The following is a 24,202-nucleotide window of genomic DNA, read 5'->3' as shown; positions in this document are numbered from 1 at the left end:
TAAAAATATGAATTGCAATGTAAATACTGCCACCTTGTGGTAAAGAGATGCACAGCAATGTAAATATTGCCTCCTTCTGGTAAACGTTATGTTCAGCAATGTAAGTACTGCCACCTTGTGGAAAAATGGTGCACTGTAATGTAAATATCGCCTACTGATGGTAAAGTGATGCACTGCAATGCATATACTGCCTCCTTGTGGTAAAGTGATGCACAGCAATGTAAATACTGCCTCCTTGTGGTAAAGTGATGCACTGCAATGTATATACTGCCTCTCTGTGGTAAAGTGATGCACTGCAATGCATATACTGCCTCCTTGTGGTAAAGTGATGCACAGCAATGTAAATACTGCCTCCTTGTGGTAAAGTGATGCACTGCAATGTATATACTGCCTCTCTGTGGTAAAGTGATGGGTTGCAAAGTAAGTACTGCCACATTGTTGTAAAGTGATGCACTACAATGTAAATACTGTCCCCTTCTAGTAAAGTGATATACTGCAATGTGAATACCGCCTCCTGTTGTTAAAGTGATGCACTACAATGTAAATACTACCTCATTGTGGTAAAGTGATTGAACAGAAATGATAATATCGCCTCCTTGTGGTAAAATGATGTACAGCGATGTGTATACTGCCTCCTTGTGGTAAAGTGATGCACTGCAATGTAAATACTGCCCCCTTCTGGTAAAGTGACGTACAGCACATGTTTTCCTCTCCGGATATCCACAGTATGAGGTCTGAGTTCTGTTTTTGGAGGGACGAGTTGAATTTTTTATGACACCATTCTGAAAGATGTGGGAACAATTCCAAGTGCAGTGAAACAGCTTATAATGATATCTTGGGGGAGGGGTTGTGCATTATGCACAAACACATGTATCTTCGGGTCGGTATGAGTTCGTCCATACCAAAGTTGTGTATTTTTATATATTTTTGTGAATTCCAAAAAAAAAAAGCAACCTTGTAAAAACAAAACGTCTGCCTCCATTTAAATGAAAGCTAAAAAAAAAAGTGATTTGTTTTTAACAAAAGTTCTTCCGTGTTTTAACCATAAAAATGCTGAAAATTCCCCATGCCCGATTTGTGTCGCCATAATTGTACTGATATGAGGATTCCTGTCGCCGGGACGTTTTTACTGTCGCTTGAACACCATGGAAGTGAAACCCAGAAACAATGGCGTTTTTTACCAGTTCACAGCATTTGGGGCGTTTTTCCAGCTCCCCCGCCCATGTCCAGCAAAGTGAATGGAGTAAAACAATAAAAAAGATTAAAAAGGGAAAATATAGCAAAAATGACAAGTGGCTGCCACCTTAACAAGTAGTGGATGGGGGGGTAACTGTCTGATTGCTGGAAGTCTGACCGGCGGGATCCCCACCGATCCCAAGATCGGGGCTCTGCTGCCTCATCCTGAGTGGATGGGGGTGCAACATGATCAACCTTTGCTCCATTCATGGTTCATGCGGTTTCCAGAGGGAGTGAAGTGGAGGTGAAGCAGCAATCAGGACACAGTTCCAGATCCCAATCTTGGGATCTCTGGAGGTGCTTGTGATCTGTAAGTTTTCCCCTACCCTACTGGTTCAGGATAATTTGATTTTTTTGGCAGTAACCCTTTGAGGTAAAGCTTCAGAATCTTAGAAACATCTCATACTGTAGATCCAATGCCAAAGTGAGGATCAAACTGTAAAAGAGAGCAGAAGTCATCCTTGTGTTGTGAGGAGCGGCCCGGGGCGTAGCAGAGGTTCCTCTACAAACCGTCTTTGTGTTCCAGCCGGCGGCAGTTCTCGCTGCAGCAATGCACCTCTGTTCTGCGATGTTTCCGTCCGGCTCTCTTGGTTCCACTACAAAAATGGAATAGCGCGCGCCACAGGTGACAATCACATGGACTGGCTGTCGTCTCTCTTACATGTGACAGCATGTATTTCTATACAGCTGTCATGCTCGGGTCAGGAGAGCCACTGGCAAATCCGAGCACTGCGATGTGATCGTTGTTTGAGTTATACGACCATCTGACTGTGTCCTTACTGTCCTCCACCATGCTGTTCTGTAGGCCGCAGGCATAAGGCGACTTGCAACTACAGAACAGAGCGCTTCAGCGCTGGGAGATCAAGTCTCTCTGCTCAGCCAAGAGATACGGGTGAGCTCCACTGTCTCAGTCCCCCCCCCATTAGTTATGCTTCTGATCCTGTGGAAAGTGTTGCAACTGAAATCCTGGGGTGGAAGAGGAACGTAGGGGTGATTGTATCTTTTATTGTTTTACCTCCCCATTGGCAAACCATAGAAAGAAGACCTATCACTAGATCAGAAGTGGCCAGTATTTGTTCTAAGGCAGCGCGCCGTGCCTTCACCCCTGAGGAAGTCTATAGAGCATGGGCGATACACTTTGGGTCCTTCCTGCTGTACCGCACCTATGCTGGAGTTCTCCTTTGTGACTGTGCCTCTTTACAGGTATGTGCCTTGTTTGAAATGACTTTTTGTCGCCCACTACTTGCCCAGGACTAGATGGTTTATTGACTAGACCATTTATTTTTATTATTTTATCTGATTTCTTGTCTATTTCTCGGTGGCAGTATTTCTGGCTTTCCTCTTGTCCTATCTATTCCTTATTGTGGCCATTGGTGTAGTTCTGTCTATGAGGGCTCTTACGGGACATCTAAAGTTAAAGTTTAAATGATTTCTAAAAGACCTAAAGTTATATATGACACATTTCCTTTGTATGTTAAGCAAAATATATATATTTTGACATTTTATACACTTTAAAAATTATAAAAAGGAAAATGAGCCAATCCAAAAGTCTGAAATAAAAAAAAGGGGAGAAGCCAGCGCTGCTTATGGTCAGAACGCAATACATAAAGTGCATATGCAGATATTGATTTCTAACTGTATTTCAAAATGAGACATTTAGCAAAAAAATGATCAATTATTTGAGCCACCCCGCCACGCCAAGGTATTCTCAAATGGGGCAGTCCTACTCTACGATTTTTATATTCGCTGAATCATTCTGACCAGGCTCTGTTTGATTGTGCACCTGTATCTGGGCCTGTTTCACCCTTCATCTGTGGTGCTGGTCAGGTAGTGTGGAGGTTAGACCTGAGATGTCTATGTCCGGACCTGGTCAACCTTTATCTGCACTCGCCTTTTCTGGCTCCATGGGAGTGATTCAGAAATGCTTCAGGTACAGTTTGCATTTAATGTGGTCTTGCTTTAATACATTTAGGAGGCTGTAGTGGCACAGCGAATATAAAAAACGTAGAGTAGGACTGCCCCATGTGAAAATACCTTGGAATGGTGGGGTGGCTCAAATAATTGATCAATTTTTTGCTAAATGTCTCATTTTGAAATACAGTTAGAAATCAATATGCGCATATGCACTTTATGTATTGCGTCCTGACCATAAGCAGCGCTGGCTTCTCCCCTTTTTTAATCCAAAAGTTTGGGCACCCTTGGAAATTTGTGTGCTCAGATAACTTTGACCAAGGTTTCAGACCTTAATTAGCCTGTTTTGCTTGGTCTTCAGACCTTATCTTGACCTTCATTGTTCCTAGTAACTGCCATTTCTAAATTACATTTCAAACTGAGGAAATGCAACGTTCTTATAGCCTTCTGCTTTGTGGGCCTCCACCATTTTCATTTTCAAAGTGCTTTGCAGCTGCTTATATGAACCCATGGCTGCTGTTTTATGGCACAAGATTAGAGGAGGCTGGGTTTTAATAAAGCTGGGAAATTTTCATCACCTGGCCTTTCCTAACGATGATAATGAACAAGCTATAACCCTAAAAATTGCCCTTAATTTTTTGATTACATTCATTTTGACACTCTTGGAATTCGTCCTTACACATAATTGTTTCACGTTTGATCGTCAAGTGCACCTCCAGTTACAGGGCACGGCAATGGGGGCAGCTTGTGCTCCCTCTTATGCAAACTTGTTTTTGGGGTTTTGGGAGAGGGAAATTTTTCAAAGCTCCCCCAATGCCAGAAATAGACAATGTCCATGACTGGATTAGGTACATTGATGATATTATGTTTGTATGGGACGGTTCCATAGAGGAACTTCATACTTTTATGTCAGTGCTCAATGATAATGATCAGAATATCCATTTAACATATACGCAGGGCCGCAGAGTGAATTTCTTAGATATCGATATTACAGTTCAGAATGATGGATCAGTCTTGACTGATATTTACCGAAAGCCCACATCCACTAGCTCGATATTGCATGCTCACTCATCACATCTTAAGTCCACCATACATTCGATTCCGGTAGGCCAATACTTGAGAACAAAAAGGATATGCTCGACAGAACAAACCTTGTAAAAACAAGCTGATGATTTGTATTCAAGATTCCGCGAGAGAGGCTATGAACATAGGGTAATCAGACGGGCTTATAAAAGAGCACAAAATGTATCCAGAAATCAGCTCCTATACAATAAGAAAAATGTTAGGGACATTGACTCCAAAAAAGTGAGATTAATTACACCTTTTAATGATCAATGGAAACAACTATCAAATATTGTTCATGATCATTGGAGCATTTTACTCTCAGATACTGTTCTTGATAAAACCCTTTCTGATAAACCCGGTATTACCTCAAAGAGATATTTTTTTATTATTATTGTATCATTACAATCCTTAGTATTTTCCTTTATTATACCATTATGATATAATTTTTTTCTTTTTCTTCTTTTTCTTTTTTATTTAGTTTATAATTTATTTTTTTATTTTTTGTTTTTTCATTATTTTTTTATTTTTCATTTTTATTTTATTTTTTTATTACTTTTTAATTTTTGTATATATGGTTTGATTATACGTCACGTTGTGATTATGGATCATAGATCATTGGTTATTTATATCATTCTTCTATGCTTACTATATTACACATACTGTATAGTTCACAAGTATATATGTACATACCAGTGTAGTATTCGCAGGTACTCGGGATGCAGTGATGAGACGGGAGATGGGATGAACTTAGGATGTAAATTTTTATATATATTTGTCCCTATGGGGACTATCTTGAGTAACCAACAAGCTAATAGCAATTATCCTCGCAGATATCAAAACAAGAATACACAGGTAACACGAAAATGACTGCCCGGTCGAGACCGGTAACTATAGGGCCGCGGTGTGGCCGACTACAGATCAAGAAAACTATAGGTTATTAACTACGTGTCACTTATCCTCCTCTGATGTCCAGCAGAGTGGTGGTCGATGCTGCTTCGGCGTTTCAGCCGCTGGGCCCAGCCGACCAGGATTTGGCGCATGCCTTTGGGCGTTCCTACGCCCAGGCGGAGTGGGGGCACAACAAGCCCCTGTAGAGTTCCTCTGCGTTGCACCGCCCAGTGGAGGTGGGATGGTGTTGGCCGGGGCCCAAGGCGTTTAGGCCGCAACCACAGGTTGGGGCCGGGCAGCGGCAGCCGCGGATGGCTGTGAACAATCTGCAACCGCCGGCTGGAATCGGGCTGTGGTGGCCGCGGGCGGCGACGAGTAGGCCGCAGCCACGGGCTGGAGTCGAGCCGCAGTGGCCGCAGCCACGGTCTGAAATTGAGCCGCGGAGGCCGCGGGTAGGCTGCAGCTGTGGGCTGGAGTTGAGCCGCGGAGGCCGTGGGTGGCAACGGACATGCCACAGCTGCGGGCTGGATTCGAGCCGCAGTGGCCACGGGCGGCAGCGGGTGGGCCACAGCCACGGGCTGAAGTTGAGCTGCGGTGGCCGTAGGCGGCAGCGGGTAGGCCGCAGCCGCGGGCTGAAGTCAGGCTGTGGCGGCCGGAAGGAGCGCGGTCGGGCAGTCAGTGTCTCTCTGCTGTACGGCTTGGTGCCGTCTCTCTCCTGTCTGTGGGGAGTCTCTCTCCGGTCCCTCCAGTCACTGCTCTCTTCTTCTAGCTCTCGCTCTGGCTCTGGCTCTCTGGCACCCTCTAGCCTTCCTGCTTCTCTTCTCCCGCTCTGTCGAGTGCCCCCTGCTGGCGTCCTCAGGTCCTTTTATATTTGCTCTGCCCCATCCCTTCTTGAACCCTCTCTGGTTCGTCCTCCAATTATGTCCCCCGGAAACATTCCCCCTAGGAACCTTGGTGACAGTCCCCTTGGTTCCGGTCCGGTTACAAAGCGGGGACTCCCCCTCCTACACCAGCATATGCACTTTGTATTTATCTTATGTTTACACTTCATATACAATATTGATTAGGTCATAATACTTATTATGGGTTTTACACATTGGAATTGATTATATATTTATAAATTTTTATATATTTTCAAAATAAGTCTAATTAAGTTATATAAATATCACATACTGTATATATGCACAAATAAACACATGCATAGTATGCTTTCGATACACTATTTTGTTTATACTATGTAATTTATTTTATTATTTCTTATCTCCTTCCTTTTTATGTTGGTCAGTGGGTCACAATATCTTTGTTTACTTATCTAATTATTCCTATACTGTGCAGCCTTATTCACGGCGGAATTGTTTGTCCTCAGTGCTTTTGTGCGCTTTCCCAGATCTGACTTTGCCCGGACCTTCCCGATGCGTTCCAAGGACTCGCTCATGACCCTTGTTGCTAAGCAGCGACGGCGGCGTGCGTTCCAGGCACGGAAGAGGAAGTGTCCTTATTGAGGGTGTGTTGTATTCGCGCATGCGCCATTATATGACCCGGCACTATTATTGATTCGACGCTCCTAATTGGATGCTGGCCCTTATTTATATTCACCCTGGAGCTAGTTTAAGCCACGCCTCCTGATGAAGTTATAGCGAAACGCGCGTAGGGGCGCCAGGCGAGGGGATTCACTTATTTGAATTGTCATGTAAGTACTGTTCTAATACCTTAAGTTTGTTATGCTGCTATTCATATATTTAGAAAGCACTATTTTGCACTTTACTTGATACTTTCTGCTCGACACCTGTTAGTGTCGTCAGTCCAGCCCTTCTAACCTTATTGAACTTCTCTGTGGAGGATTACAAAAGTAAATAATATGAGGTGGTTGGATTAATGGGTGTTTTTATAATATTCTTTAATATACATGGACTAGTGGCTAACATATTATTCTCGTTTATGGGGATCTTGAAATGTACTACTGAACAAAGTTTAACCCCCTTTTCTTAAATTTTGCCTGTTTAGTGAGTGTTGCTCTGTTTGTCTAATATGTGTTTGTTTTTGTAATAAAATCTACTTATTTGTCCAAAAATACTCTTTTGCCCTTTTTTTCTTTCCTGTTGGCAGGATAAAAATTATAAGGGTTCTTTAGTTTTGATGTGATATTTTGAGTTATTGGACTGGTTATTTGTCCTATTTGATTAAGGGAATCTTTGTCGGTATTTAATACTGTAAAACACAGCGATTAATATATGCACATAATATATTCGCCCCCTGCCAGTTGACACTATATATTTTGGTGGAGTTTTTTCAGCTCCTCAACCAATTTATTTTATTGTTGTAATCCATCTAAATGAATATAATTACAAATAAATTATTTTGCGTTTGTAACTCTATGTGTCTCCATGTAACAGACTACAAGTGAACCCTGTGTAGTCCAATCCAACAATCATGCTCTCATCCATCTCCCCAATTGGTAGGTTTAGAGGGAGTCAAATAAATACCAAGGAAACACACAGGTCTGCATAGGAGCAGCCAACTCTTTTTAGAGTCATCGGAACAGTTAAAAAAAATTGGACGTATATTTCAAGCATAATCGGTCAGACTATACATTTCCTGGCTTTTGCCTGCTTGTCTTTTTCCCATAGTGGACCCTTATACCGTCTCTTCTCGGGTAAGTGATGCCGGCACCCTGCCGTCCTCATGATGTAGAATGGAACATGATTCATCAGACCAGGACACCTTCTCCCATTGGTCCGACTGTGGTCCCGAAGCTTATCTGCCCAGTGTAAGAACTTTTGGCAGTGGACAAAGGTCAGCATTGGCTCTCGGATGGGTCTGCAGATGCACATCCCTCTGATACATGCTACAATGTGTTTTGTGATCTTACACTTTTTTATCATGGCAGAGATTTACTTTTTCAGAAATCTTGTACTACACTACTGTGGGATCCGACCAGGCAGGCTAGCCTTGGCTCTCCATTTACATCAATAAGCCTTGGGCACCAATGACCCTATTACTTACCAGTTGACCTTTCTTGGGACCCTTTTGGTAGCTGCTCTGACCCAGTCATCATAATAATTTGGCCCATGTCAAAGTTGGTTATACCCTTAATCTTGCTCATATTTCTTGCATCCAACACATAGACCTCAGGAGTGGACTCTCCACTTACTATCTAATTTATCCCATGCATTGACAGCTGCCATTGTAATGAAATAATATGATACATTGCCTGTCAATGGTTTATCATTACGGCTGATTGGAGCATATGAGCATGTAGGGGTGGTATTAGGTCTGACCGCGATGTACAGACTGACGACTGGTGTTCTGATTCGAACTTGTCAATCTGGTATATGTCAAGCGAGACTCTTGAGTTTAGGTTAGGAGACCCGCAGTCTGTACATTGTGGTCCATGCTCGGACCAAGAAGCGCAAAACTTATCACATCCAAAAAATATATGATAACTTATTGGTGGGGATCTGACTTCCCGATGGTTCTCTAGTCAACAGGATGGGACACTTGTTAGAAAGGAGCGCCAGTGTACATGTTTGACCACCATTCCATTCATTCTCTATGAGGCTACCAGAAAAACCCACTTGGAAGCCCCCTAGACAGACTGGAGCTGTGATTGAGCATGTGGATTCCCAGTCCATTCTAACGCGTATTAAAGTTCCCCATTCTGTCTATTGTTGCAGAAGTCAGTGGTCAAACCCCAAACGATCAATAAGTTTTCACGTATCCTGTGGATAGGTGATCATTTGTTTCCTCCAGACAACCCTTTGAAGGACACATCCATAAATGGGAAAACTTGGCTCAACCTAGGTTCTCTGATAGCTGTTGCCAGACTCCTATGTCTGTAGCTTCTTTGTAGGAGAATAAAAGGATCGACAGTTGGAAATCCAATGTGAAGGATCATTTTCCCCAACATTATATGTCTGGGAATAGTCAAGTGACCGATATTAGTAAGTTTGGCCAACTTTAGTATATGGTGAAGGGGGACCTTTAGAAACTGTTTCACCCTCCATGATAGTATCACCTTCTTCGATGGATAATCAATAAATATTTCTCTGCAGAATATCCCCATAATATTACCTCTTGAAGAACAGAAGTAAAAATTGAGGTCTACTATGGCCACCGCGTCCCAGAAGTCATGAATGAAAATGTTCTGCTTTAAGACATACTTTAATAATCTGTGACAGAATGTAGGACACACAATGATGTCAGATGTGACTCGAGAAGGCATGACCATATGAAATAATAGAGGGGGCGTAGAAATGGATAAGGGGTTATTACAAGGTCCTGATGTGTAATGAGTTCACTTACCCGTGCAACAGGAAAAGACACTTGGAATGAGAGCAATAACAGAATATTTAGGTTGAGGTGAGAACAGTTTCGTTAGAGGACGAAGACTCTTCTTACTATAGAAACACAGTTCATAATAAAGTCTCCCTGCCATCAACGGTTTAACATTGGCAACTAAGGAGTCTTCTATCAGACATCGAGGTCATTGCTGTCACACTCTTGATTCCCTTCAGCAATGGTGGGAAACTCGATTCTGTCCTGGGTCTGCAGTGAACCATCCCCAAAACCTATATTTGGGTCCCCAGGGATACCGGGCTGAAACATATTTTCCCAGTAGAGGCTGAGGGTCGACCGGTCATTCCGTTCATTCTCCTTCAGTTCATGCATTTCCTTCGCGCTTCCCCATGGCGTTTGGACATCAAAGGTCTTATCAAAGTGGCTGTAGTCCACACGGAACGCTCCTTTCTCCAGAGTCATGCAAGGCTCAAACCGGTGACCCCACAGTATCTCATCCTCCGTGTAGGAAGTCTTGGCTTGACACGTCATACCTTATTTCAAGGAGACATAGAATAAAACAACTGGTTAATGCAGAATCAGGTAAGATATCTGTATTATTTAAAGAGGAACCAGGGTTTTAATTTTTATTTAATACATCCAAAGAAGACATGAGCAAAGAAAACTCGATAATATATCTTATCAGAGAAACCTGCTTCTTTCTCCTCTTGAACTGATTTTTCAGTCTTAAAATTCTCAATTCAATCTCCAATGATTACAGATTTTTCCATTATGGAGATAGAAGATGACTGTTGGTGCTCATAAAGTTTTTTTAAATATCTTCCTTCATCTAGCTCCTCCCCTTCCACATGCATAGAATTTTAAAAGTACCAACTGTCATCTATCTCAGTAATGGGGAGAGCTGTCTTCACTGCATAAAGATATTTACAGATTTTAATCATGAATTGAGAATGAATGATCATTGTCATTTCACGGGTTAAATCTGTATTCAGTGAAGACAGATTTCCCCATTACTGAGATTTTAGATGACAGTTGGTGCTTTTAAAATTCTACAGAGAGGGAGGAACTAGAGGCAGACACAGGTAATCTACTGCAAGTTCAAATGAAACAACGGTTACATTTCACCATAAAACATTATGATCACCAACTGTCATCTGTCTCAGTACTGAAAAAATCTGTGTTCATACAAGACATATTATATGCGTGGAATGAGCATTTAGAGAATGATCAGTCCAGGAGGAGAAAGAATCAGATTTATATAATAGAATCATAGAATCATAAGATATACGTTTATTATATTCTGCATTATTTATGGAAAAATATATTAAAATAGATATTCTTTAATTGAGTTGTTCAGATCTAAGTTATGGATGGCCTATCCCTAGAATGCATCACTAATACTGGATTGGTAGGTGTCCAACACTTGGTACTCCCTTTGATTACAGTGACATGTAAAAGTTTGGGCACCCCTGGTCAAAGTTAGTGTTATTGTGAACAGTTACACAATTTAAAAATGAGATTATATCTAAAAGGCCTAAAGTTAAAGATGACACATCTCCTTTGTATTTTACAGAAAAAAATACATGATTTCATTTTTTATATTTTAAAAATTACAAAAAGGAAAATGGGCAGATGCCAAAGTTTAGTCATCCTTGGAGATTTGTGTGCTCAGATAACTTTGACCAAGGATTCAGACCTTAAATAGCCTGGTAGGGTTACAGCCTGATCACTATCATCGTTAGGAAAGGCCAGGTGATGCAAATTTCCTAGCTTTATAAAATCCCAGCCTCGTCTAACCTTGTTCCAAAAAGCAGAATCCATGTGTTCTTCTAAGCAGCAGCCTAGCCCTCTGAAAATGAAAATGGTGGAGGCCCACACAGCAGGAGAAGGCTATAAGAAGATAGCAAAGAATTTTCAAGTTGCCCTTTCCGCAGTTTCAAATGTAATTAAGAAATGGCAGTTACCAGGAATAGTGGAGGTCAAGATAAGGTCTGGAAGACCAAGCAAGATGTTACTGAAAGCTGCTCGTAGTATTGCTAGAGAGGCAAATTAGAACCCCCGCTTGACTGCAAAAGACCTTCAGAAAGATTTAGCAGACTCTGGAGTTGTGGTACATTCTTCTATTGTTCAGAGACACCTGCACAAATATGGCCTTCATGGAAGAGTCATAAGAAGAAAACCTTTCCTACGTCCTCACCATAAAATTCAGCATCAGAAGTATGCAAAAGAACATCTAAACAAGCCTAATGCATTTTGGAAACAAGTCCTGTGGACTGGTGAGGTTAAAATAGAACTACAGTGGGCATGGAAAGTATTCAGACCCCTTTAAATTTTTCACTCTTTGTTTCATTGCAGTCACTCGGTAAATTCCAAAAAGTTCATTTTTTTCTCATTATTGTACACTCTGCAACCCATCTTGACTGAAAAAACAGAAATGGAGAAATTTTTGCAAATTTATTACAAAAAGAAAAATTCTAATATCACACGGTCATAAGTATTCAGACCCTTTGCTAAGACACTCATATTTAAGTCACATGCTGTCCATTTCCTTGTCATCCTCCTTGAGATGGTTTACTCCTTCATTGGAGTCCAGCTGTGTTTAGTTAAACTGATAGGACTTGATTTGTAAAGGCACACACCTTATATAAGACCTCACAGCTTACTGTGCATGTCAGACCAAATGAGAATCGTGAGGACTATGTGGTTTCCCATAATACTGTATGGTGGACTATGTGGTGCCCATAATACTGTATGGAGGACTATGAGGTGCCCATAATACTGTATGACGGACTATGAGGTGTCCATAATATTGCATGGATAACTATGTGGTGCCTATATACTGGACTATACCTGTATTTTTTATCTGTGCATCAGGAATTGTGGCATGTGTTAAATGACTCCTGCAGCCTTTGATAGGCCGGCGGCCTTTCAATGTTACTGCTTTGTGACGTCAGCGTGCGAGAGGAGAAGCCACAAGAGGACACCAGGGAGCGCAAGAAGGTGAGAAGAATCCCCCACCTCTGTGATTGGGCAAGGTAGTGGCCATAGAGGCAGACATAGGGGCCCAGGGAGGGGATGTTATTAAAGTGGACATAGGAGCCCAGAGTGAGGACATTATTACTGGAAGGGGCCCAGGTAGGGACCTTATTAAAGTGGACATTGGGGTCCAGGACGGGGACATTAAATAAAGGGGCCCAGGATTTGTCACCTTATTAAACAAAGGGGTGACATCATTACAGTATGGAGGTCAGGATGAAGAACATACATTTTTGGTTTATAGTGGCAAGTGGGAACATAATTACTGGTGTAATTTACTTTTCAAGTTACTGTCTTCCATGGGGGAAATCAAAAGGGAGTCCTGATACTGCGTAGGGCGGCACTATGTCTTTTTCTTCTTCATCTGACATAGTTTAGAAGTCAGGGAAAATAGTGGGGAATGTGCTCTGGAAGCGATCAGCTATAGATAACTGTGTTATTTTCTACAGAGACGAGTCCTTGCTGGAACAAGTGATGACGGTCTGCACTGGATGAAGATGAAAGACTTCAACTACAAACGTCAGTGGTGACTCAGTGTGTTACTGTAATATCCGTACCTCAGAGGGGTCTCCGTTGGGGTCCCCGCTCTCAGTCTGCTCCCCGCTGCCCAGCTTTGGTCTCTGGATCCTCTCCTGCTCCTGCTTCCTGGCATGTGGCCAGCAGGTCTCCTGGTATGATGCTGAGGTCGCGCACTCTTGGTCTCTTAAACAGACAGCGCGTATTTTTCAAATATGTTGCAAACCAATTATAAAACCGTGAGTACTATTTCTGGCTCCCCTGCTATAGAGGAGGCGACAGAACAACAAGTGTTTCCTGTTGCTAGTTTCTGGTTTAGTGTTCTGTAGTACCTGTGTTCTGTTGTGCATGGCTAGTGTCCTGCCAGTACCCAGCTAATACTGTTTGTCTTCTCAGACTACCAATGGCTCTCTACTCCATACCCGGGATGATACCAGTGCTGCCTGTGCAAGTTCCATTCAGCTCAGCCATCCGTCACTCCGTTTCCCTGGACGACGACAGTACTGCCTGTGCCAGCTCCATCCGGTGCTGTCGCTTCCCGGCTGTCAAGTTCATTGCTACGTGTTATCAATGCCTGTTCACCTGTTCCGCTTGGCCAGCTTCCACGTGTCTAGGGTCTAACTGGAGGTAGCACCTGCGTCCCCTGAACACTCCATTCTGATCCTGTTCGAGGGGTCTTACTACGGGTGTCTGGGGCTCGCATAGTCATGCCCCCTTCGGAGCCCCCCAGTCCATGGTCCCGTGGTTCCACAAAAATAGCAATAAATGAATGTGCACTACAACATCTGTGCCTCCGCTTTCATTTGTTACAGATTGCTCTGGCCATGGAACCCGCTGGGTCTCAAGCACCTCCAGCCAGCTGCAGAGTTGTGTTAAGAGGTTACTCACCTGAGAGACCAGCAGGACAAGATCACGACCTATCTGTGCAACTTGTCTACACGTATGGACTCGGTGGTTTCCTTGGCTTCTCCAGTCTCGACCACCAGCTTCCAGGCTCCCTGTTGTACGGCAGGTAAAGAACTTCGTCTGGCAGCTCCCACTCAGTTTGATGGCAATCCCGCTCAGTGACGGGGGCTCATTAATCAATGCACACTGCACTTTAAAACTCCTGGGGCATATGTTTGCTTCAGAACGGGCCAAAGTGGGCTTCATTATGTCAAACCCCGCCGGAGGGGCTCTCGGCTGGCTGAATCCGTTGTGGGAGAGAGTGGATCCTCTAGTTAATAATCTCCAGTCTTTCCTTGAGGTTTTCCGCAGGACCTTCGACAAGCCTGGCCATTCCTCTTCGATAGCTTCTTCACTTCTCCATTTAAGCCAGGGGAATCTAACGGTGGCCCAGTGTGCAGTTCGTTTCTGGACCCTTTCCTCAGAGTTATCTTGGAATGGCGAGGCCTTGGTGGCTACCTTCTGGGAGGGTTTGTCCGGAAGAATAAAGGACGAGCTGGTGAGTCAGGATACTCCTTCGACTCTGAATGACCTGATATCCTCAGCTACTTAGCTACTCGGATCCGTCTTCACTTTCAAGAACGTTCCAGGGAATCCAAGTGGGAGAGGAGACCTTATCGCCTGGATCCTAGTTTCCCAGAAACTGCCGACTTCTCCGTCTCCAGCCTCCCTTCCAGAAGCTATGCAAGTGGATCAAGTGAGCTTGGCTGGACAGCACCAGGAGGCGCGCCGCGTGGAAGGAAAATGTTTCTACTGTGGTAGTTCGGAGCATCGGATCCACTTCTGTCAGGAGAGGTTGGGAAACTCCAGATCCCAGCGTCAGTAGGAGAGGCTTCTCTGGGTAAGGATCATCTCTCTGCATCTCTGCAAATGACTATCTCCGTGTCCTCTGGCACAGTCAGATTTTCAGAACTTTGCTACCTGGACTCTGGAGCCTTCAGGAATCTCATCCAGCAAGCGATAGTGGACCGTTTCCAGATTCCAGTCCAGAGTCTTCGAAATCCATTGCGGGTGACTTCCATGGATGGCAAACCCTTGACCGAGCCTGTTCGGTTCCAGAGCCAGTGGAACTTCGGGTAGGTCTAACACATTCTGAAAGAATCTGTTTTTATGTGTTGCCGGGTTTGTCTAACCCCTTGCTTCTAGGTTCACCTTGGTTCCAAGTACCTGAGCCTGTCCTAAACTGGAGAACTGGAGAAGTCCTGTGCTGTGGAGATTCCTGCTCTGATCGATGTATCGCTCCCATCCGTCATGTTCGTCCTCCAGTTTAGCCTACTGCCCTGCCAGGCTTACCATCCTCTTACTGGGCCTTCTCAGATGTCTTCGGGAAAAAGTAAGCAGAGAGGCTGCTTTCACACAGGTCGTATGACTGTTCCATTGACCTTCTTCCTGGAACATCTCCCCTCGGGGGCAAATTTATCTTCTTTCCCATGCAGAGTCCCCAGCTATGTCACAGCACATCAAGGAGAACCTGACTAGAGGATTTATCTGGAAATCATCTTCTCCGGTGGGGGCAGGTTTCTTCTTCGTCAAGAAAAAGGATGGATCTCTACGGCTGTATCGATTACCGGGGGTTAAACCAGATCACGGTAAAAAATAGATATCCATTACCACTTATTTCAGAGCTGTTTGATCATCTCAGAGGGCCCAAGATAAAACTAGATCTCAGAGAATGTTACACCGCTCTGCCATACTCACCCGGCCTCCGCTCCCACGCTGCAGTCGGCCTCCACTCCCACGCCGCAGCCTCTCTCCACCCGACGGCCGCGGCGGTCACCTGAAACGGGCTCACGACCGATGCCCTCCCTGCATTCTATGCGCATGCGCCATAGGCCGCGGCCACGCCTCCTTCCTGCTTCTTATACTCTGGCTGTGCCCTGACCCGGAAGCACCTTTTGGACCAATGGCTGACCAAACGGGGCCATATCAGGCCCCTTCCCCCTGAGGGAGGCGCCTGATCATTGTGTTTCCTAGCACTCTGGCCTCGCTTCATCGTGTGCTCTCTGCTCCTGCAGTTTCGTTCTCGGCTGCTCTCTGCAGCAACCTCTCAGTCCTGCTACCCGTGTTCCTTGTTCTCTTGCGCAGTTCTGCCTCCTGTGTTCCTGTCGTCCTGCTCCAGTCCTGTCTCCAGTGTTCCTGACGTCCTACTCCAGTCCTGTCTCCAGTGTTCCTGCCGTCCTACTCCAGTCCTGCCTTCAGCGTTCCTGCCGTCCTACTCCAGTCCTGTCTCCAGTGTTCCTGCCGTCCTACTCCAGTCCTGCCGTCCTACTCCAGTCCTGTCTCCAGTGTTCCTGCCGTCCTACTCCAGTCCTGCCTTCAGCGTTCCTGCCGTCCTACTCTAGTCCTGTCTCCAGTGTTCCTGCCGTCCTACTCCAGTCCTGCCTTCAGTGTTCCTGCCGTCCTACTCCAGTCCTGTCTCCAGTGTTCCTGCCGTCCTACTCCAGTCCTGCCTCCAGTGTTCCTGCCGTCCTACCCCAGTCCAGTCTCCAGTGTTCCTGCCGTCCTACTCCAGTCCTGTCTCCAGTGTTCCTGCCGTCCTACTCCAGTCCTGTCTCCAGTGTTCCTATTCCTGTCATTCCTTCTCGTTCCAGTCTTCTATCTCACTTCTTTCCGGCCTCCTGGTTCCAGTCTTGTTCTGTCATTCTTTACTCCAGTCTCACAGTCTTACTCCGGTCCATCCTGAGCCGCCCCTCTCGGTACCGGCTACCGTGGTACTCGAACCCCTGGGCCTGCTCCTAACGGTCCCTGTATAGGGGTCGGTTCCACCTGGCAGCTCGCCCGGGGCCCCTCTGTGCCACGGTCCAGAGGGTCCACTCCCGGGGTTTCCTGCTCCAGACCACCCACGCTAACAGTACGATCAGGCCATGGACTCCGCCGGTACTACGGCTGCTACCCAGAAAGAGTTGCTATTCCTACGGGAGAATCAGGGTAGCATTATGTCAGTTATGAAGTAGATGGACACCCGTTTGTCGGCTTTACAGGTAGCCGATCCTGGAAATGCCACTCAGCTGGCCAGTCTCCAACAGGAGCTGGGTCAGCAGCAAGATACTCAAGCCCACATTTTGTCCTACATGGCCTCCTTTGACAGTCGCTTGTCGGCCCTCCAGGCTGCCACTGCAGTGCCGACTCCTCCTCCCGCGTCAACCGCTCTCCCGACGCCCCACCTCGCCAAACCACCTCGTTTCACCGGGGATCCCAAGCTCTGTAGAGGGTTCTTAAATCAGTGTAGCCTCCACTTTGAATGACTGCCGCAGCAATATCCCTCGGATCGGGCCAAGGTGGCCTTCATCATGTCCCATCTGGAGGGAGAGGCCCTGTCTTGGGTAAACCCACTGTGGGAACGTGACGACCCCGTCTTTTCAAGTCTCTCCCTTTTTTCCTGGATACGTTTTGTAAGGTTTTCGATGAGCCGGGTCGGTTAGCCTCTTTCACTGAGTCACTCTTTAACTTACACCAGGGCTATCTCACAGTCGGACAGTACGGTATTCGCTTTCGCACTCCTCCGAGCTCGGCTGGAATAAAGCGGCTTTGGTGGGGGCATTCTGGCGCTGTCTTTCTAGTAGAATAAAGGATGAACTCGCAGGTCGAGATACCCCGTCCACCTTAGAGAACCTTATCTCGCTCTCTACCCGCATTGACCTGCGCTTCCTGGAGCGCGCTCGGGAGTCAGCGAGAGACAGGCAGTCCACCAGGTCAGTTTCTCCTTTCACCCGATCTGTCAGCTCCCGTTCGGCCGGTTCCTCTTCCCTCTCTTCGGGTGAGCCCATGCAGATAGACCATCTCAGGTTGGCCGAGTTGTGTCAGAGAGAGAGAAGGGCACAGGGTCTGTGCCTCTATTGCGGTGATTCGTCACACTACGTCCGCACCTGTCCTAAGAGACAGGGAAACGACTCCTCCTAGGTCAGGTAAGAGAGCCCTCCCTAGGTAATGACGATTCCTCTCAACCCCTTACGATTTCTGTGCTTTTGGTTTCAAGAGGAAGGCGTGGTTCCGAGGTGGCCTACGTGGATTCGGGCTCAGCGGGTAACTTCATTCGGCCGGAGGAAGTGGACAAATACCAAATTCCTGTAGTCACTCTATCTAACCCAATTCAGATTGCCACCGTGGATGGCAAACCGCTACAGGTGACCGTCACCTTGGTCACTGAAGAGGTGGAGTTGCAAGTCGGAGCCTTACATCGAGAGAAGATAGCCTTTTACATTTTGCCTAAGCTCTCTCACGCCATTCTACTTGGTCTCCCATGGTTAAGGACTCATCAGCCTGTTCTCAACTGGTCTTCTGGGGAGATACTCCGCTGGGGGCACCCGTGCCAAGCTCGCTGTCTGACTCCTGTCTGTCTGGCGGTCGCTCCTCGGTCTCCTCCAGACCTTCCGGGCCTTCCTCCAGCCTACAGCTCTTTCGCCGATGTGTTTGATAAGGAGGCAGAGGTCCTTCCTCCTCACCGGCCTTTCGACTGCCCAATTGAGCTTGTTCTCGGTTCAACCCCTCCCAGGGGCAGAATTTACCCTCTGTCTCCCGCAGAGACTACCGCCATGTCTGAGTATGTCCGAGAGAACCTCGCCAAAGGCTTTATACGGAAGTCCTCCTCGCCCGCGGGAGCTGGGTTCTTCTTCGTCAAAAAGAAGGACGGAACTCTACGGCCGTGCATTGACTATAGGGGCTTGAATGAAATTACCATCAAGAACAGGTACCCTCTTCCACTCATTCCGGAGTTGTTTGACCGTCTCAGAGGGGCTCGGGTCTTCTCCAAGCTGGACCTCAGAGGAGCCTATAATCTGGTCCGTATCCGTGCAGGTGAGGAGTGGAAGACCGCTTTCAACACTCGAGACGGTCATTACGAGTATCTGGTCATGCCCTTTAGTCCCTGCAATGCTCCTGCGGTGTTTCAGGAGTTCATCAATGAGATCTTCCGGGATCTCTTGTACTCCTGTGTGGTCGTGTACTTAGACGACATCCTCGTCTTCTCGCCGGACCTCTCGTCCCACAGAAAGAGTGTCCGTCTGGTGCTTCAGCGTCTTCGGGAGAACCGCCTGTATGCGAAGATCGAGAAATGTCTCTTTGAACAGACCTCTCTGCCGTTTCTGGGATACATTATCTCTGACACTGGTCTAAGGATGGATCCCAAGAAGTTGTCTGCCATCCTCAAATGGCCTCGCCCCGTCGGATTAAAGGCGATACAACGATTCCTCGGGTTCGCCAACTATTACCGGCAATTTGTCTCCCACTTCTCCGCGATCACAAGACCCATTTCTGCGCTCACCCGTAAAGGGTCTACTCCCAAAGATTGGTCTCCTGAGGCAGAAGAGGCCTTTCTGACTCTAAAACGGGCTTTCTCCACGGCTTCGGTCCTGCATCGCCCTGAGAGCGATCGACCTTTTGTACTCGAGGTGGACGCTTCCTCGATGGGGGCTGGGGCGATACTTTCCCAGAGAACCGCCTCCGGTCACCTGCACCCTTATGGCTTCTTCTCGAAGGCCTTTTCTCCATCCGAGTGTAACTACTCGATCGGCGACCGGGAACTTTTGGCCATCAAGTTGGCCTTGGAGGAATGGCGCCTCCTCCTGGAAGGAGCTGTCCATCCTTTTGTCATCTTCTCGGACCACAAGAATCTGGCCTATCTCCAGTCTGCCCAGAGACTTAACCCTCGCCAGGCCAGATGGTCCTTATTTTTTGCCTGATTTGATTTCGAGCTCCGTTTCCATCCTGGCAACAAGAATTCCAAAGCCGACGCCCTGTCCAGGGTCTTCCAGCCACACGAATCCATGGAGGAACCTTCACATATCATTGATCCCACTAGGATCATCACCGTGGCTCCAGTGAACTGGCTTACTCCCCCACCTGGCAAGATGCTTGTGCCAGAGAATCTCAAGCGAAAGGTCCTTTTATGGGGGCACTCCTCCAAACTGGCTGGCCATACCGGAACTAAGAAGACCCTTGACCTTATCACACGTCACTACTGGTAGTCCACGCTTCGCCAAGATGTACTCGACTTTGTGGCTTCTTGTCCATCCTGTGCTAAAAACAAAGTGCCACGGAGACCTCCGTCCGGCTTGTTGCTTCCGTTGCCCGTCTCTACGGTTCCTTGGGAAAACATCGCCATGGATTTCATCACCGACCTACCTTGCTCTTCGGGCTGCACAGTCATCCAGGTGGTGGTGGATCATTTTTCCAAGATGGCTCACTTCGTCCCTCTGCCCGGTCTTCCCTCAGCGCCGGAGCTGGCCAAAATCTTCATTCATCAAATCTTCAGACTTCACGGACTACCTCGACGCATTGTGTCTGACCGAGGGGTTCAGTTTACCTTCAAGTTCTGGCGTTCGCTTTGTAAGCTCATGAACGTTACCCTCGACTTCTCCTCGGCCTACCATCCAACGGACAGGTAGAGCATACCAACCAGACGCTTACGGGGTACTTACGTCACTTCTCCAATGCCCACCAGAACGATTGGGTCAACTTGCTCCCCTGGGCAGAGTTCGCTTATAACAACCATGCTGGTGAGTCTTCGGCCAAGTCTCCATTTTTCATTGTTTTTGGCAGACGTCCTGGTGTTCCTCTTCCGGTAACTCCTGCCTCCGAGGTACCCGCGGCCAACGCCTTGTCCTCCGAATTTTCTAAGATTTGAGCTGAGACCAACACATCACTCAAGAGATCCGCTGATCAGATGAAGAATTATGCAGACAAAAAGAGGTTGGATCCTACACCGTATCGTGTTGGGGACAAGGTCTGGCTCTCCTCCAAATTCATCCGTTTGAAACTGCCCTCCTACAAATTGGGCCCACGCTACATCGGTCTGTTTGAAGTTCTGGGACGTATTAACGAAGTCGCCTACAAATTGAGGATGCCTGCTTCACTCCGGATCCCGAACACCTTTCACGTCTCTATCCTGAAGCCTGTGGTGCTGAATTGCTTCCATTCCTCACTTGATCCTGGACCTCAGCCGGTGGGTGCCGATCATGTTTTTGAAGTGCAGGACATTCTCGCTGTAAAGAGGGTTAGAGGTACGACTTTCTTTCTTGTTGATTGGAAGGGCTTTGGTCCTGAGGAGAGATCCTGGCAGCCTCGGGAGAATATCCATGCTCCCCGTATCCTCAAGAGGTTTCTTGCTAACCTCCGAGGAGGGCGGCTTAGGGGGGGTACTGTTACACTGCTCCGCCATACACACCCGGCCTCCGCTCCCATGCCGCAGTCGGCCTCCCCTCCCACGCCGCAGCCTCTCTCCACCCGACGGCCGCGGCGGTTACCTGAGACAGGCTCACGACCGATGCCCTCCTTGCATGCTATGCGCATGCGTCATAGGCCGCGGCCGCGCCTCCTTCCTGCTTCTTATGCTCCGGCTGTGCCCTGACCCGGAAGCACCTTTGGACCAATGGCTGACCAGATGGGGCCATATCAGGCCGCCTCCCCCTGAGGGAGGTGCCTGATCGTTGTGTTTCCTAGCACTCTGGCCTCGCTTCATCGTGTGCTCTCTGCTCCTGCAGTTTCATTCTCGGCTGCTCTCTGCAGCAGCCTCTCAGTCCTGCTACCCATGTTCCTTGTTCTCTTCCGCATTTCTGCCTCCTGTGTTCCTGTCGTCCTGCTCCAGTCCTGTCTCCAGTGTTCCTGCCGTCCTACTCCAGTCCTGTCTCCAGTGTTCCTGCCGTCCTACTCCAGTCCTGCCTTCAGCGTTCCTGCTGTCCTACTCCAGTCCTGTCTCCAGTGTTCCTGCCGTCCTACTTCAGTACTGCCTTCAGCGTTCCTGCCGTCCTACTCCAGTCCTGTCTCCAGTGTTCCTGCCATCCTACTCCAGTCCTGCCTTCAGCATTCCTGCCGTCGTACTTCAGTCCTGTCTCCAGTGTTCCTGCCGTCCTACTCCAGTCCTGTCTCCAGTGTTCCAGCCATCCTACTCCAGTTCTGTCTCCAGTGTTCCTACTCCTGTCATTCCTTCTCGTTCCAGTCTTCTATCTCACATCTTTCCGGCCTCCTGGTTCCAGTCTTATTCTGTCATTCTTTACTCCAGTCTCACAGTCTTACTCCGGTCCATCCTGAGCCGCCCCTCTCGGTACCAGCTACCGTGGTACTCGAACCCCTGGGCCTGCTCCTAATGGTCCCTGTATAGGGGTCGGTTCCACCTGAATTTTTGGCTATCAAGTTGGCCCTGCAAGAATAGTGACATCTCCTCGAGGGAGCAGTCCATCAGGTTGTCATATTCAGTGATGATAAAAACCTTGCCTATCTCCAGTCTGCTCAGAGGTTGAATCCCCGCCAGCTGGCCTTGTTTTTTGCTCGATTTAACTTTGTTTTTCATTTTCGTCCAGCTGACAAGAATGTCAAGGCCGATGCACTCTCTAGAGCCTTCCTGCCTCCTGACTTAGAGGAAGAACCTCAACATATCATCGAGCCATCCAGGTTAGTGTTAGTAGCCTCTGTTAATCTCTCCTGGCTTCCTCCCGGAAAAACTCTTGTGCCCACTTCGGACAGGAATCGTGTCCTTCGGTGGGGTCACTCTTCCAAGTTGGGTGGTCATGCCGGTCAGAAAAAGACTTTGCAACTTATCGCCCACTATTACTGCTGACCTACCATGGGCAAAGATATCCTGGAGTATGTAGCAGCCTGTCCTTCATGTGCCCGTAACAAAACTGCAAAGCACCTTCCGTCCGGGCGACTCTCTCCACTTCCTGTTCCTTCCGCTCCCTGGCAGCACATCGCTATGGACTTTATTACGGATCTTCCCATCTCGTCTGGCTGCTCCGCTGTCTGGGTTGTGGTGGATCGCTTTTTGAAGTTGGCTCATTTCGTTCCTCTATTTGGTCTTCCGTCTGCTCCTGAGCTTGATGACTATTTCATACAGCACATCTTCCGTCTCCATGGGTTTCCTCTCTAGATTGTGTCCGACAGGGGTGTCCAGTTCACCTCGAAGTTCTGGAGAGTGGTTTGTAAACTAATGAAGGTAGAACTGGACTTTTCTTCTGCTTATCATCCTCAGTCCAATGGGCAAGTGGAGAGGAACAATCAAATCTTGTCCGGATTCCTGCGTCATTTCACCAATGTGCATCATGATCACTGGGAAGTCATAGAATTATAGAAATCACAGGATAGAGACATGTCAATGATTCACAAATGATAAATAAAATTTTCAAAACATCTTGATTTATTTTGTCTGGAGTCTGAGCGCCACATGCAGAAATTCCAGCACTTACTACAGTGTCAGCTGCTATCAATGATATTATTAATGGTCGTCATGGGCACAGTGCATCAACGCAGAGTTGACTGCCAGTCAGTGCCGGGATCGTGAGGTTACAGCCTGCGCTCACTAGTGGTGATGGAAGCCACACTGCCCGCACCTCTATGACTGAAAACCCTAGGCTGCTGGGAGAAAAACAGGGCTTTCGGTGCAGCGGTTACATAGCTTTAGAATGTTAATAACCTGAAGATTAACCTCATATCTGCAGGTTATAGCGTTTTGGGACACAACAGATTCCCTTAAACATTGGATCAGTTTAAAAATGGATGAAACTTGTATGGAACTCTGACGTTTGCTACATTCACATGGCACCTCCTAGTGCTGTTCATTTTTGCTGAGCCACATACACATCAGCACTTCACTGAAAATTAATCCAAAAGTTTCCCAAAGTGAATAACTACTCAATTCACTAGGAAAGGGAATCTGTCAGCAGGATTTTTCCATTTCTTCTGAGAGCGGATGTTATGCGTCTGGATTCGAACAGTTGATTCTGTCCTCTGTGGTCAGCATTTCTTTCCATTGAGTCTCAGTAAATATGTCTTTTCTTTGGGTGTTTTAATTCTGTAATCTTGTTTCTGTGAGTTTTGGGTAATAGGTGTTTTTCATTTACTGTGTTTGTTTTATCAGCTTTCGGGTGCAGCTTTATATACCTTCCCCTGCTGGTGTTTCCTGCTGGTGATAGACTTTGATGAATTCACTTCGCTGTAGTTTGCGTTAGTTGCAGTTGGTTTGTACGTGATTCTTTTATTCCTTACAGAATTTCTACTCTAGCGATACTAGGAGCTGCTAAGGGTATTCAGGATAAGCTGCAGGCAAGTGGGGACACCATTCTGTTATTTTAGGGTGAAAACCTCAGCAGTCAGGCAGGGAGAGACCAGGGTCAGAGAAGGATTTTTTTACTAGTCTGAACAGGGTTCTGTCAGGTTCAGGTATTTGTTGATTGTACGCTACCTGTGTGAATGTGCTTTAGCAGTCATAACAGAAGCATAATATAGGAAGAGACCCTGATTCCAATGGTGTATCACACAGATTACTTGGTGTCGCAGTTGTGATACAATCAGAAGTTTTATATGTAGCATGGAGCAGAGT

The 24,202-nt window shown here is 46.8% G+C and overlaps 1 protein-coding gene across 1 annotated transcript in view; it reads right to left on the bottom strand.

Annotated features, from left to right (window-relative positions):
* Positions 1-9,285: 9,285 nt before the first annotated feature.
* LOC141098060 (G protein-activated inward rectifier potassium channel 4-like) overlaps positions 9,286-24,202 on the bottom strand; it is a 28,250-nt gene continuing 13,333 nt past the window's right edge. Inside the window, exon 3 of the mRNA XM_073585645.1 lies at positions 9,286-9,929. Within this exon, the coding sequence (XP_073441746.1) occupies positions 9,571-9,929 (359 nt within the window). The 3' untranslated portion in view covers positions 9,286-9,570. The remainder of the gene's footprint in view (positions 9,930-24,202) is intronic.

The sequence above is a fragment of the Dendrobates tinctorius genome, unplaced genomic scaffold (genome assembly GCF_039654945.1).
Source record: "Dendrobates tinctorius isolate UK_male_01 unplaced genomic scaffold, ASM3965494v1 ptg000086l, whole genome shotgun sequence".
Classification (NCBI taxonomy): Eukaryota; Metazoa; Chordata; class Amphibia; order Anura; family Dendrobatidae; genus Dendrobates; species Dendrobates tinctorius.
This window is presented reverse-complemented; position numbering and strand designations above follow the sequence as displayed.